Below are 14,478 nucleotides of genomic sequence, written 5' to 3'. Positions count from 1 at the left end.
AAGAACTGATTTAAAACTTTACCAATTTTGAAATTAAAGTAAACAAACATTTCATTATATAAAATTTATATTTTTCAGTCTAAGGAATCAATAAAATTTCTATTATTAATTATAATTTGTGATTTAATTATCTTTATATGATTAAAATGGTCCCTCATAGCACCAGATATCCTAGGATATTCCAAAAACATACCTTGGATATCCTAAAAATACCCCAGGGATATCCTAAGGATACTTTAAGGATATCCGAAGTAGCGGCGGTTAGGATATCCTAGGGATATCCCAGGGATATCTAAGGATGTCCCTAGGATATCCCAGGGATATCTAAGGATGTCCCTAGGACGTCCCAGGGATATCCTAATCATTTCCCCGGATATTATTAGGATATCCTCAGGACGTCCTAAGGATATCACAAGGATATCCCTGGAATTTCCCAAGGATATCTTTAGAATATCCTCAGGATATCCAGGATATCCTTAGTATATTCCAAAGATATCCTACGTAATGGCGGTTTGGGTGTTCTGAGGATATCCTGGATATCCTATAGACATTTTCAGGATATACCACATTAGTTTAGGATATCCTCAGGATATCCTCCTTTTGTTGTGAGGTGCGTTTCATTTAATCATTTCCCTAACTAGGGCCATATTTCGCCTAATCTGGTCCTGATGTGCAACATGTTTCAATTTCTACACGGGAAGTTTTCTAGACATATTTTTGGGTAATAAATAATTAGAAAAAAAAATTCATTTATTAAGAAATTATTCTTGAAAAATAAATTTTTTCCCGTTACAATTGATGTACCATCCTTAATAAAAAAAAAAAAAATAATAATAAAATTTATGTGGAAAAAATTTAATTCTAAAAATTATCTACATTGAGAAATAAATATTCTTTATTTAAAAAAGATTCACTGCAAAATGGTACCAGAAGTAAATGCTCTTTATCTAACAATGAAAGTACATACTCAACACCATTCTACTTATATAGATTGAAAATATTTATCTACTGCTGAAAGAGATTCAATAATAAATGATTATTTCCAATGTAAAAGGAAAAATACTCTCAATTGAATAAGAAAATTTTTTTTTCATTGATATTTTGTTAAACATCGTTGTAAATAAAAAAAAAAATTCCAACATTTTACAGTCAATAAACAAACAAATTTAAAAATAAATAAAAAAAAACTAAATAAATAAGAAAATAAATATAAAATTATAATAAGAATTTAAATTAAAAATTAAATAAAAATTAAAATTAATTTAAAATTGAAATTAAGGGAATAATTATGAAAATTTAAATTAATAGTAATAAAAATGATGCATGGAAAAACGTTTTTTTTTAAATTTTAGAAAAAAAGACTTACCAGAATAAAATAAGAGGCCAATGGGTTGTCTTGTTTTAAATTGCAGACTAATCGATTCTTGTGTACTAAGAACAGGATCACCTTTACTCAAGTCTATCGTTAAGTATTCTGTCCCTCTAAACGACGCTTCCGAGGGTGCTTTGTCTGAAACAAAAAAGTGTAAGAAAAGAATTATATTAATTTTTTTTTTTTTTTTTTTTTTGTTTGTTTTAAACAACTAAAAAAAAGTGAAACAAAAAAAATTCACACCTATATATGTATATTTGCACAGAAAAATGACTATTATAAAGAAGAATTGTGAACTCTTGTTTGCAAAAATTTCACAAATAATAAAAATTTTGCTACTGACAACAAAAATGTTCACTTAAATTTTATTAATATGTTTAATATTTAATCTATATAATTAAACAATAATTAGAAATTATTAATTTTCGTTTAGTATAATTAATTACTATGTGGTATTTAATTAAAAAATTTTTTTTTATTTATAACAATTATTTTTATTTTTAAAAATGTTTTCTATTTTTTCAAACTTTTCACATTCTAATAATAATAATAGTAATAATAATAATAGTAATAATAGTAATAATAGTAATAATAATAATAATAATAATAATAAAAATAATAAAAAAAATATTTTCTAATTTTAAAATTTTGAAATTTTTTAACAAACCTTTTTTACTTTTTTGTTTGTTTTGCTTTTATTTCTTTACTGTAGTGAAAATTTTTGTTATATTTATAACGGTGAACATAGCCAGCGTGCATTTAAAATTTTTAACAGTTACTTTTTCAGATATTTATAAATAAAACGTTGTTTATTGAAAAAATTTGCAAAATTATTTAAATCTAAATTTTTTTTTTTTTCCTTTTCCTTATTGCCTTTTGTAATTTTAATTTAAATATTGTAAAAAAGAACATTCGCTTTTAAAATTATACCAAAAAAATTAATTTCAAAAAAAAACAATTTTAATTCTACAATATCTTTAGTCAGACAAAAATAAAATAGAAATTATTAACAGAATTTCGTTTTATTGAAAAAAAAAAAAAAAATCAACAACTCACTCTGAAAAAAGTAAGCCATGTGATAGAAAAGTAAAGCTCTAATGATGAAAAAGACGGGAGATGACAGATTCAATTGAAATTTTCAAAAAAAAATAAAATAAATGAAAGCTCCCTCGATTACTTTCTTTTTGTACATTATAATGTAATATATATATATATATATATATATATATATATATATATATATATATATATATATATATAATATAAAGACGATACAAGAACATCAATATAAGGGAAAAAAGGGGGGAAGACACAATATGCGGATCATGATTGTGAAGAAAAATGACGTTATAATATTGTTGAAAAGAAATATGAAATATCTCGGTAACTATATTTATTGTTAAATATCATAATATATCCTAAAATTTTCTAATTTTTTGGTATATATTTCGTCTTTCAAAATATCCGTGACCCGATGAAATTTCTCTCTCTCTCCCTCACTTTTCTGGATCCACCCCCCCCCTCCCCTCATTATTTCCCATCTTTCCATTGTTATCAGGCGACCAAACAAAAGTCCGCGCCTCTCCAACCCTACACCCTCCTCCCCTCCACCACCCTTTTCCTCTTTCTGTCGGAACAAAAAGACCATAAGACAAGCTTAATGGCTTTGGCATAAAGCCAACTCTCGTGGCGGACTTGAATGCGACCGGTTGTCGATTGAAATGTTCATTGCTTCCGCAAATCATCCCCCGAACCCTGAACCGTTCATCTCACGACTAGATCATCGCTCTATTATGTCTTATCCGAACTACATTTCTCCCTCTTACCCCACTGTTCCATCTACCACACATTTGACAACAGTTGATTTAATGTTAGAAAAAAAGTAACATACATATATTATGGGATATTTTTGGGTAATAAATAATTTTTTTTTTTTTTTTTTAAATCAAAAACTAAAAATTATTTTCAATGTCAAAGTGGAATAAAACAGCACCAGCAGAGGAAAAAAGATTTTCAATCCCTTCATTGGCAAAAGAAATTCAAAGTGTCCAAAATGTACAGAAATTTTTTTTTTTCCTAAAAATTGCTATTCAGGGGTTTTCAAAGTGGCTGATTACAAATTTGATGTTAGTTTTTCAAAATTTAAAATGGCGGATCCAACACAGGTGGAAAAGTTCCCGGTAGTGACTACCGGTAGTCATTACCAATCCCGCTACCGGAATATTCACTACCGGTAGTCACGACCGGTAATTTTTCTTAGATTACCGGTAGCCACTACCGGTAACTTTTTCCGGGACTACCGGTAGTCAGTACCGGTAATTTTTCTTAGATTACCGGTAGCCACTACCAATAATTTTTCCGGAACTACCGGTAGTCACTACCGGTAATTCTTCCGGTACTACCGTTAATTCTTCCGGTACTACCGGTAGTTGGTACCGGTAATTTTTCTGGGATTACCGGTAGTCACTACCGGTAATTTTTCCTAGATTACCGGTAGTTACTAACGGTAATTTTTCTGGTACTACCGGTAGTCACTACTGGTAATTCTTCTGGTACTACCGGTAATTTTTCCGGGATTACCGGTAGTCACTACCGGTAATTCTTCCGGTACTACCGTTAATTCTTCCGGTACTACCGGTAGTTAGTACCGGTAATTTTTCCGGGATTACCGGTAGTCACTACCAGCAATTTTTCCTAGATTACCGGTAGTTACTACCGGAAATTTTTCTGGTACTACCGGTAGTCACTACTGGTAATTTTTCCTAGATTACCGGTAGCCATTACTCGTAATTTTTCCGGGACTACCGGTAGTTACTACAGGTAATTCTTCCGGTACTACCAATAGTCACTACCGGTAATTTTTCCGGGACTACCGGTAGTCACTACCGGTAAATTTTCCGGAACTACCGGTAGTCACTAAAGGTAATTCTTCCGGTACTACCGGTAGTAACTACCGGTAATTTTTCCGGGATTACCTGTAGTCACTACCGGTAATTATTCATAGATTACCGGTAGCCACTACCGGTAATTTTTCCGGGATTACCGGTAGTCACTACCGGTAATTCTTCCGGTACTACCGTTAATTCTTCCGGTACTACCGGTAGTTAGTACCGGTAATTTTTCCGGGATTACAGGTAGTCACTACCGGTAATTTTTCCTAGATTACCGGTAGTTACTACCGGAAATTTTTCTGGTACTACCGGTAGTCACTACTGGTAATTCTTCTGGTACTACCGGTAATTTTTCCGCGATTACCGGTAGTCACTACTGGTAATTTTACAGGTAATTCTTCCGGTACTACCAGTAGTCACTACCGGTAATTTTTCCGGGACTACCGGTAGTCACTACCGGTAAATTTTCCGGAACTACCGGTAGTCACTAACGGTAATTCTTCCGGTACTACCGGTAGTAACTACCGGTAATTTTTCCGGGATTACCTGTAGTCACTACCGGTAATTTTTCATAGATTACCGGTAGCCACTACCGGTAATTTTTCCGGGACTACCGGTAGTCACTACCGGTAGTCATTACCGTTAATTTTTCTGGGAATTAGAATGAAAATTTATTACCAAATAACAAATTTTGATTGTAATTCCCGGAAAAATTACCGGTAGTGTCTACCAGTTGTGGCTATCGGTAGTCTAGGAAAAATTACCGGTAATGACTACCGGTAGTGAATATTCCGGTATTGACTACCGGGAACTTGTCCACCTGGGATTATGACTAATCAGCCACCCAAAGAACCCTAAAGATACCTATTTGCCATTTTGAATTTTAAAAAACTAACTCTAAAAATCTCCGAATGGGAATTTTGAAGCAAATCCCAACGAAGAAGTTAAATAAGTCAAAAAAAAAAAACAAAAAAACAAAATATAAAATGTCGAAAAATTCATCATCTTTATAATAATCAAAATATGAATAATTTCTGTGAAAATATTTCTCCATTGCTACGAAGGGTTTTTTGGGGACGCTACTTGAAATTCTGATTGACTTAACACCATTCCTTTTTGGATAATGTACTTAAGTCGTTAAACGGACACATCTAGGATCTCTCGACAGTGACTTGGCTGCTTCTCGGGTTAACGAAGGTCGCACAATTGTTATACAAAGCATCAAGAGTGTATATATGTGTCAGTGTATACTACATTACCCCCATGTCGGTAAGCTTGACAAGCTTTCCATTTTCAAAAGTTAAACATGTTCGCAAAACTCTCCAAATGAAAGTTAACTAACTGGAAACTAAATTGTAAGCTAAAAACTCATTTCGCATATGCGGAGTCCGGTTTTCTTCTCTCTACCATCCCCAACAAAAAAAACTAAATCTGTAATAAATCTTTACAATAAATAGAAATCATCAAAAACTCTCGTAATTCATTCATGAAACACGTTTATTCATTGGTAAACTATTTTCTTCACTGTAAAACGAGAGGTATTAATTTATTACCAACTTTACGTACTAAATACGCCTTTTGGTTTTATATTTTTAGTATCTAAAATCGGTACTATTTTAGTACCTTCTTTTTATCAGTGTTCAATTTTCTTTTATAATTTCAAATAATAATTAAATACATAAAATTAAAAAAAAAGTAGGCAAATATATTGTTTAAAAAAAGTAGTTAAATTTGAACTCCCTGGTGGATGATATTAAAGTCCCACCCTTTTGTAGTTAAAGCAAAGGGAGTTAATGCCTTACAAGTTAATTTTATGCCTAGGGAGTTAGTTTTAAGAAGTTAATTTAATTATTAACTCACTTTTTAAGTTGATTTTTAATTCCTAACAACCGGTGCCATTAACTCGCTAATTTTTTTTTTTTTAATAAATAAATTTATTTCTCGAACTACTACCAGCCCTGACCCACTAAAATCCGTAACCCTTTGGAGCCCTTTATCTTTGGAATACACAAAAGAATTAAGCAAAAAAAAAAAAAAGTTAACATGTAAATACACTTTTCCTTATAAGCTTCTAATATCGTAAATGCATTGAAAAATACAAACATGTGCAATTTTGTTTTGAAAATATTGAATGGAATAATATAAAAAAGGATATTTCATAAAATAGTCGTCTTGATATGTCTTTTTATCCCCCTATACTGAGAAAAAAAGCAAGGCAATACTGTGCGGGGATCTGCTTCACCGAGGATTTTGGAATCGACTTTATATTGCAGAACTCTCTTCAGACTCACACAACCTTCCTCTACACCCCCCTTCCTTTTCATTTCTTTTTTCGAAATAAATCGAGATAGTCCAGACGATAAAAACTGAAGTGGCAGAGTCAAATTTATTGAAGGGGATTCCAATGTTCTCGGGATTTTCGAGAGAAACCAACCTTGAATGGATAAAATGTTCTCCTTTTTGAAAATTTCTAATATTATATATAGCAGTAAAGAGCACTCGATAGGTTTATTAATTTTCGTCTATTGCAAATAATTATTATTTATTATCTCTATAATCTTAAACAAATGCCAATGATTTTTTTTTTTGCCGAATTATAAAAATTGGGGGGATATTTAGTGAAAAATACAATATCGTTTTTCACATAGAGTTATATTTTCCTTGAGGCGAAGTGAAAAATTTTTTATCTTAGTTTGACAAAAAGGCCATTAATGGCACAAGGTAAGAATTTCATTTTTCTGACAGTCACCCATTTTGGAGCTTAATGTCATAAGTCGTTTTGTAAAAGACGAAAAATAGCTGACAGAAATGTCGATGTAAGGATAAGTCTATACTATAAAAAGCTTCTGAAATCGAGAAAGCCATTAACCACCTTCTCTATAAGGAGATTTGACAATTTGTTTCTTTTTTGCCCTTTTCATGAAAATAAAGAAGTAGGAAAAAAATATATAATAAATGTCAAGAAAAATATATACAATTTGTAATCTTATGTAAAAAAAAAAAATGTTAAAATTAATACATAAGATAATCATAAGCAAAATTGTAATTATAAACACAATTTTTTTCAGAAGGGAAAGAAGAAATATATTTATTTGGTGAAATGCTTTATGAATTGCCTAATCAAGGGTTTGTGTGAGAATGAGATGGATCTTTACTTTCTAGATCCGCCCTTACCGCACTTTAACACCCTCTATTCATGTCATTCCTTTCCCTTCTTTCCGCTTCATTACCTCTGCATCAACCATTGTAAACAAAGTCACAGTAACGGGACTTCAGTGTAATGATTCTTCGTGGGGTATGTCCCCATTCGGAGACTCCCTAAGTGATGGGATAGGGTTACACTTCCTAAAAGTAGAAAGTGGATTTCAAATTCAGTTAAACAGAAAGAATGATTATTATGAGCGAGTGTGAAAAACAGAAGTACTTGTAGGGTAATACTGCGGATAAATTACTCATTGGTTCCGATTATCAAGCGCCTAACATGGGGTCAATCTCCAGTGGCCTGTTAATGCAGGAGGGCAACGCAGCCTTAAACATTCCAATTACCATTGTAAGGAATAATTAGCTAAAGGAATAATTAAAGTGAAAAATATTTTAAGAATATTTAAATACAAGATGGTTTTCGGTAAAGACTTTAATTCGGAGATCAGCCACTCGAGTGTGGAACCTGTTAGAGCTACAACATCCTGATCAAAATCTGAGACAACCCCAATAAGAGAATTAACGATTTGTTTAAAGATGTTCATATGCTGATGTTTTGGGTAAGATTCGCAAAGACGTTAATTCGGAGATCAGCCACTCGAGTGTGGAACCTGTTAAAGCTACAACATCCTGATCAAAATCGGAGACAACTCCAATAGAATAATTAACGATTTGTTTAAAGATGTTCATATGCTGATGTTTTGGGTAAGATTCGCAAAGACGTTAATTCGGAGATCAGCCACTCGAGTGTGGAACCTGTTAAAGCTACAACATCCTGATCAAAATCGGAGACAACTCCAATAGAATAATTAACGATTTGTTTAAAGATGTTCGTATGCAGACGTTTTGGGTAAGCTTTGCAAAGACGTTAATTCGGAGATCAGCCACACGAGTGTGGTACCAATTAGAGCTAATGAATGTTGAGACATTCTGATCAAAATCGGAGACAACTCCAATAGAATAATTAACGATTTGTTTAAAGATGTTCGTATGCAGATGTTTTAGGTAAGCCTCGCAAAGACGTTAATTCGGTGATCAGCCATAGAAAAACTGTATCTGCAAGAGCTACAACATCCTGATGAAAATCGGAGACGACTCCAATAAAAAAATTGACGATTCGTTTAAAGATGTTCGTATGCTGATGTTTTGGGTAAACTTTGCAAAGACGTTAATTCGGAGATCAACCATAAGAGAAGCAGTACCTGCTAGAACTAAGAAAATGAAAACCTCCTGATCAAAATCGGAAATGAATCTAAAAAAATAATTGACGATTCGTTCAAAAATAATTAGTATGCTGATATTTTTGGTAGGCTTTGCAAAAAGAGATTAATTCGGAGATCAGCCAAACCATATCATCAACATAATAATTAATAATAAATTTAAACTATTTAATAAATCGTTTTCTTTATAAAAAAGAAAAAAAATTTCTAAAATCCGTAATTATCTGAATGCAATTAATTTGTTAATCAAAGGCTTGTAAATCGTCAAATCAAAGAAGGAGGTAACTCAACACTAATTATAAAATTTTCCTATCTTTTTGAAGCTCTTTCTCTCTCTCTCTTTATATATATATATATACTGTATACTATAAGAGAGGGTAAAGGGAGTCGATGGACCGTGGATAGACTTAACCTCTCGAACTCGACAAGACTTCCTGGTGACCCTCGACCCGGAAAGTTTTCTACTATTCCGAGTCCACTCAAAGTCTCGGAATCTACCGTTTAATCGCAATCTCTAGACTTTACAAAGTCGAAATTCCTGAACAAGCATTCAATGCTCTCCAATAATGCTTCTTGTCTCCCCGAGAGACATCTTCCTTATGTCTCAAGTAACAAAGAATAGATTCCCATTAAATATATATATATATCTATCTATATATTGTCTTGACAAACAAGTTTCATTTTCAACAAAAGAACAGAAATTGCAAAAAACAATCGTTAGACAATTTTCCAAAAGTAATTAAATTTACAAAATACGTACATTTAGGAGAAACAATCAATACAAAAATCCAATGCGAATCCAAAGTTTCTTGTAGATATTGCATAAGTGCAATAAGTTATTGGTTAAATAAAGTATTAGGTATCTTAATTATCTTATTTAGATAATCTTATCTAGATAATATCATCTGGATAATCTTATTTACATAAGACAATATCATCTGGTTGATATTATCTGCATTAGATAACATCATATGGATAATATAATTATCTAAGTAAGATAGTATTATCTAGATAATGCTATCTAGATAGGATATTATTATCTAGGTGATATTATCTAGTTAATGTTATCTAGGTAGGATATTATTATCTAGGTGGTAATATCTAAATGAGATGATTTACATAAGATACTATTAACCAGACAAAGATGTTATCTCAATTATCTTATCTAGATAAGATAATATATATTAGATATAAGATATTATTATTAAATAATATTATAGTTTCTAGATAAGATGGTAGATAATATTATATTATCTAGATAAGATAGTAGATAATATTATCTTATCTAGATAAGATAATTGAGATAACATGTTTATCTTATAAAGAACTATAACATTATCTTATTCAGATGAGATAATATAAATTTAAATAAGATTATTTACTTATGATGGAATTATCTATATAAGATAATATTATCTAGAGTTATTTGTTTATTTAGTGATAGGGAAGGGGGTGAAAAAAAAAAATAGAAAGTTTTTCACGGTTGGTGAACTTTTAAATTTGAATGAGTAAAGAGTAGTCTGAGACGTGTAAGGTCATATGGAAAAGGGGGGGGGGGTGTGTGTGGGGTGGGGTCACACTGTATAAGGAAACCAACAACTCGAAGGTAGTTCTCACAGCAAAAGGATGTCGTTGCCACGTGTCGACGTGACGCAATATACATGCTAATACGATGGCTTAGCCACTTCATGAGTCGAGTACAGGAGAAACCCAGCTGCAAGTCCCATGCACCATATCCGCATATATATATATATATATATATATATATATATATATATATATATATATATATATATATATATATATATATATATATATATATATTGTAAACTTTGTCACACAAAACACGTATTTATTATACTCTCTTGACACTTTAAAAATGTAACTTTTGACCAATGGCCTTGTATTAATAAAAAGAAATAAAAAAACAATTTTAAGGATTTTGAATTTTCTTTTTGATGAAAATTCGATACTAATTTATGAATTTATGATATTTAAGAGAGAGGAAAAAAATAGGGACGTATCTAAATTTAGATAATATTAATAATAATAAATTATTTATTTATTTAATATTATTACCAATTTAAGTAATTGGCTTTAAAAATTTGTTAAAGAAATATATAAATATATTATTAAAGTTAAAATTTTTCGAAAATGTTACTTTGATAGGAAAATATCCAATTTTGTAGAGACGTTCACAGCGGGATTTTCTTTTTTTTCCTCTATATATATATAATATACCACAGTGGACGAAAAGTACGTGTCGATTGAATTTTGGGTCGAGTATCTGTTCTGTATGGACTAGGAACGTGACATGTATGGCATCGACGGGGCAATCTCGAAAATGTAAGAAGTAAAATCGTGATTCTTGAGCATAAGGGACGAAAAGTGATAAGATTTCACATGAAAAAAAAAACCGATTTTTTCACAGCTTTTTATCTGGAAAATGGCCAATAATATATAATGTCCACTTTATAATTTCAAAGTGCAAAAAAATTTATCCACAATAAGTTTTTATTTCATTAATTGTAAAAAAAAATTTCTAAATTATAATTAAAAAAAAAAAAATGTTTCACAAAATTAAAATTAAGAAAAAAATTAAGAATTATTAAATGAATTAAGAATTATTAAATTAATTAAAAATTTTTACATTAGTTAAGAATTAATTAATTAATAATTATATGGTAATGTCTATGTATGTGACACAGCCGAAGAATTTTTAGTGTGACTACCTTTTTTTTTTTTTTTTTTTTAATTAGATGAAAGTAAAATTAAAATACAAGTAATTTTTTATATAGACTTTAAAATAGAAATATTTTCAACTTTATTTAATATAATTTTTGCGGTTTGACGAGGTAATGTCAGATTGTGACAACTATCGCAGCGTCATCTACTTATGAATCTATTAATCACTTTTTATCGGTCGGTAATTCAGAAATCGTGCTAAAAATTTTTATTATCAATTTCGAGGAAAAAAAGAGAAAAACATAAAACTGTCATGTCAGAAGATAATTAATTTTTTCTTCTATTTTAACATAAATTGCAATTAACTATCCTAACTATAATAAAAAAAAATTGTAATAAAAAAAAAAAATTTATATATTTTCAGATTATAAGAATATAAAAAAAAGAGTGTAAATTCCCCACAAGGAAATAAAATAGCAATCATAATCTTTTTGAGTTTTACCCCTATATTGTTGAGGGGCGATTTTTTTTTTCTTTTTTTTTGGTTGACTCAGCATTGGCACGAGGGAAGTATGGTATAAATTCACTCCTGTTAGAATATTACTCTACTACAGCCCTTCGTGAAGAAAGTATAAACCGCGCCCCCAACTCGACTAAAAGGTCATTTTCCCAAACTGTAAAACCCGCAACGACGTTATAGGTCGACAGCCCATCCTACTTTTTCATCGTATGTATTTTCCTTATTTTCTCACCCAGTTATACCAGTTACGTCAGCTGTTCAGGTCTATATATATATATATATATATATATATATAATAGCAGCGACGATTTTCTTTGCTCCCGGCGCCTTTTGTTCTCTCTACGTGTTGCGACAAAACAGACCGAGTTTTGCAATTACTCGAGTGGCGTGTGCGACACAAGAAAAATGATGCTGGCTCACGTCCTAACCAACTTCGTTCTTGGTTTTTTTTTCTCGCGCACGCGAAAACAAAAATGTCACTTTCAAGTAACGAAATAAATATATATATATATATATTGTAATACTGATTAGATCAATGATTGCTTGATTTCATTAAGACAATGAAGTAGTAGAAGAAGAAGAAAAAATGATAGTACAATGAGTGCGTTAGAAATATATATTTTTTTGAATTAGAAAAATTTTTTTATCGTAATTTTCGTTACGGTAATTCAATAATTAGTAATAATTTAAACATAATTTTTGAAAACGAATTGCTAAAAATATTTTATTTTTCTATTGGAAAATAGTTTATAATATACAAAGTCTGATTTTTTAAACTTTATCCTAAATGGATGTTTAGGTTGAGAACAGTGCGCGCGCCACATGGGAGAAAAGTGGGGGACCAATCAGATCGCGTCATCACCACTCTTCGAGCAGTGTTCTCAACCTAATCATTTTGTATCTTTGAAATTAACACGTTTTGTGCAGAATCTTCCGTGATAATAATGAGAAATGGATTTGCAAATTTATAAAAAAATTTGTTTTACTGAATTTTTCAAAAATTAATTAACATTGAAATATTAAATAAAATACTTGTGTGGCAAAAAATATAGATTTAAATAAAAATTTATACGTTTTTATGTTATCCTAATGAAACACTGATAAGTAGCAAAACAACTATTAAACATAAAATATAAATGAAATTAGCACTTGACAAGACAGGAAATTAATATTTGCTGACGTTAAAGCTAGTGAAATTACTACATATCCTAAATAATACAAAATTAAAAAAAAAGAAATTAATGACAATTTTGTTAATATTTAATAGTATATTAATGTTAATTTAAAAAACAATTTTTAAAAATTTTACGATATCAATTGTAAACTTTACAATTTGTACTGTAAACATTACAATCGGTATTGCAAAATTTACAATTTATATTGTAATATTAACAATGAGTATTGTAATATTTACAATTTATATTGTAATATTAACAATGTGTATTGTAATATTTACAATTTATATTACAACATTTACAATTTATATTGTAACTTTTACAGTTTGTATTAAAAATTTTACTATTTGTATTGTAATATTTACAATACACTTTACAAGTAATGATGGTTAACAGCATAATAACTTTTTGTAATAATTTTTAATTGTATTAATATTTGAAGTTTTAGTAAGGGTATTATAAAATTTACTAAATTTATTATAAATGTTTCTAAACGCATTGTAAACATTTTTAAATGTATTGTAAATATTACTAAACGTATTGAAAACTTTCTTAAAGGTATTGCAAATGTTACTAAACGTATTGTAATCATTACTAAATGTTTTGTAAACATAACTAAACGTATTGTAAATATTACTAAACGTATTGTAAATATTACCCAACGTATTGTAAATATTACCAAACTTATTGTAAATATTACCAAACGTATTGTAAATATTACAAAACGTATTGTAAATATTACCAAACGTATTGTAAATATTACCAAACTTATTGTAAATATTACCAAAGTTATTGTAACCGTTACTACACGTAATGCAAAATTAACAGAACGTTTGGTAAAATTTATAATTACCATTTTGTGAATATTACCAAACGTATATTAAAATTTTGTAAATATTATTTACTTTTAAAGAACACCTAGAAAGTTACATTTTCAAATTTAGAAAATAATATATATTTTTTTGTAGTGTTTATTAGTATAAAATAAAATTGTACTAAAATATCTAGTAACGATAAATCTATTTAATTTTTTTTTTTTGCTAAGGTCTCTAATTCTTTCCTATGTGATGTGCAAAAATAATAAAAAAAAAATAACCTAAAATATATGAGATACTTATTATTTTACTCCTGAAATGAAAAATGACTGATGATTTTTTACTTTTAGTGAGACATATTTTTGATACTACACATCTAATTATGATATGATGTACACAATATAATAACAGCAACAACGACAAAATAAAATGTGAATGAAATATAATGTGGTGAGAGGTGGAGTGGGGGGAAAATCTCACATTATGGTATCTGCACAAAGATATTGTGTTTTTTTTGGAATTTTTTTTTTTTTTTAACGAAAGGATATGGTGTGGTGTAATATAAAAAAATGTTTTGTAGCTAAGCGCTAGAAGGATCT

At 29.7% G+C, this 14,478-nt stretch overlaps 1 protein-coding gene across 1 annotated transcript in view; it reads right to left on the bottom strand.

Annotated features, from left to right (window-relative positions):
- Positions 1-14,478, bottom strand: part of LOC127281166 (neurexin-1) — a 358,116-nt gene that overhangs the window by 248,915 nt on the left and 94,723 nt on the right. Inside the window, exon 5 of the mRNA XM_051304733.1 lies at positions 1,367-1,510. Within this exon, the coding sequence (XP_051160690.1) occupies positions 1,367-1,510 (144 nt within the window). The remainder of the gene's footprint in view (positions 1-1,366; positions 1,511-14,478) is intronic.

Source organism: Leptopilina boulardi, unplaced genomic scaffold (genome assembly GCF_019393585.1).
Source record: "Leptopilina boulardi isolate dan_hultmark-lab unplaced genomic scaffold, ZJU_Lbou_2.1 LbouV2_266, whole genome shotgun sequence".
Taxonomy (NCBI): domain Eukaryota; kingdom Metazoa; phylum Arthropoda; class Insecta; order Hymenoptera; family Figitidae; genus Leptopilina; species Leptopilina boulardi.
This window is presented reverse-complemented; position numbering and strand designations above follow the sequence as displayed.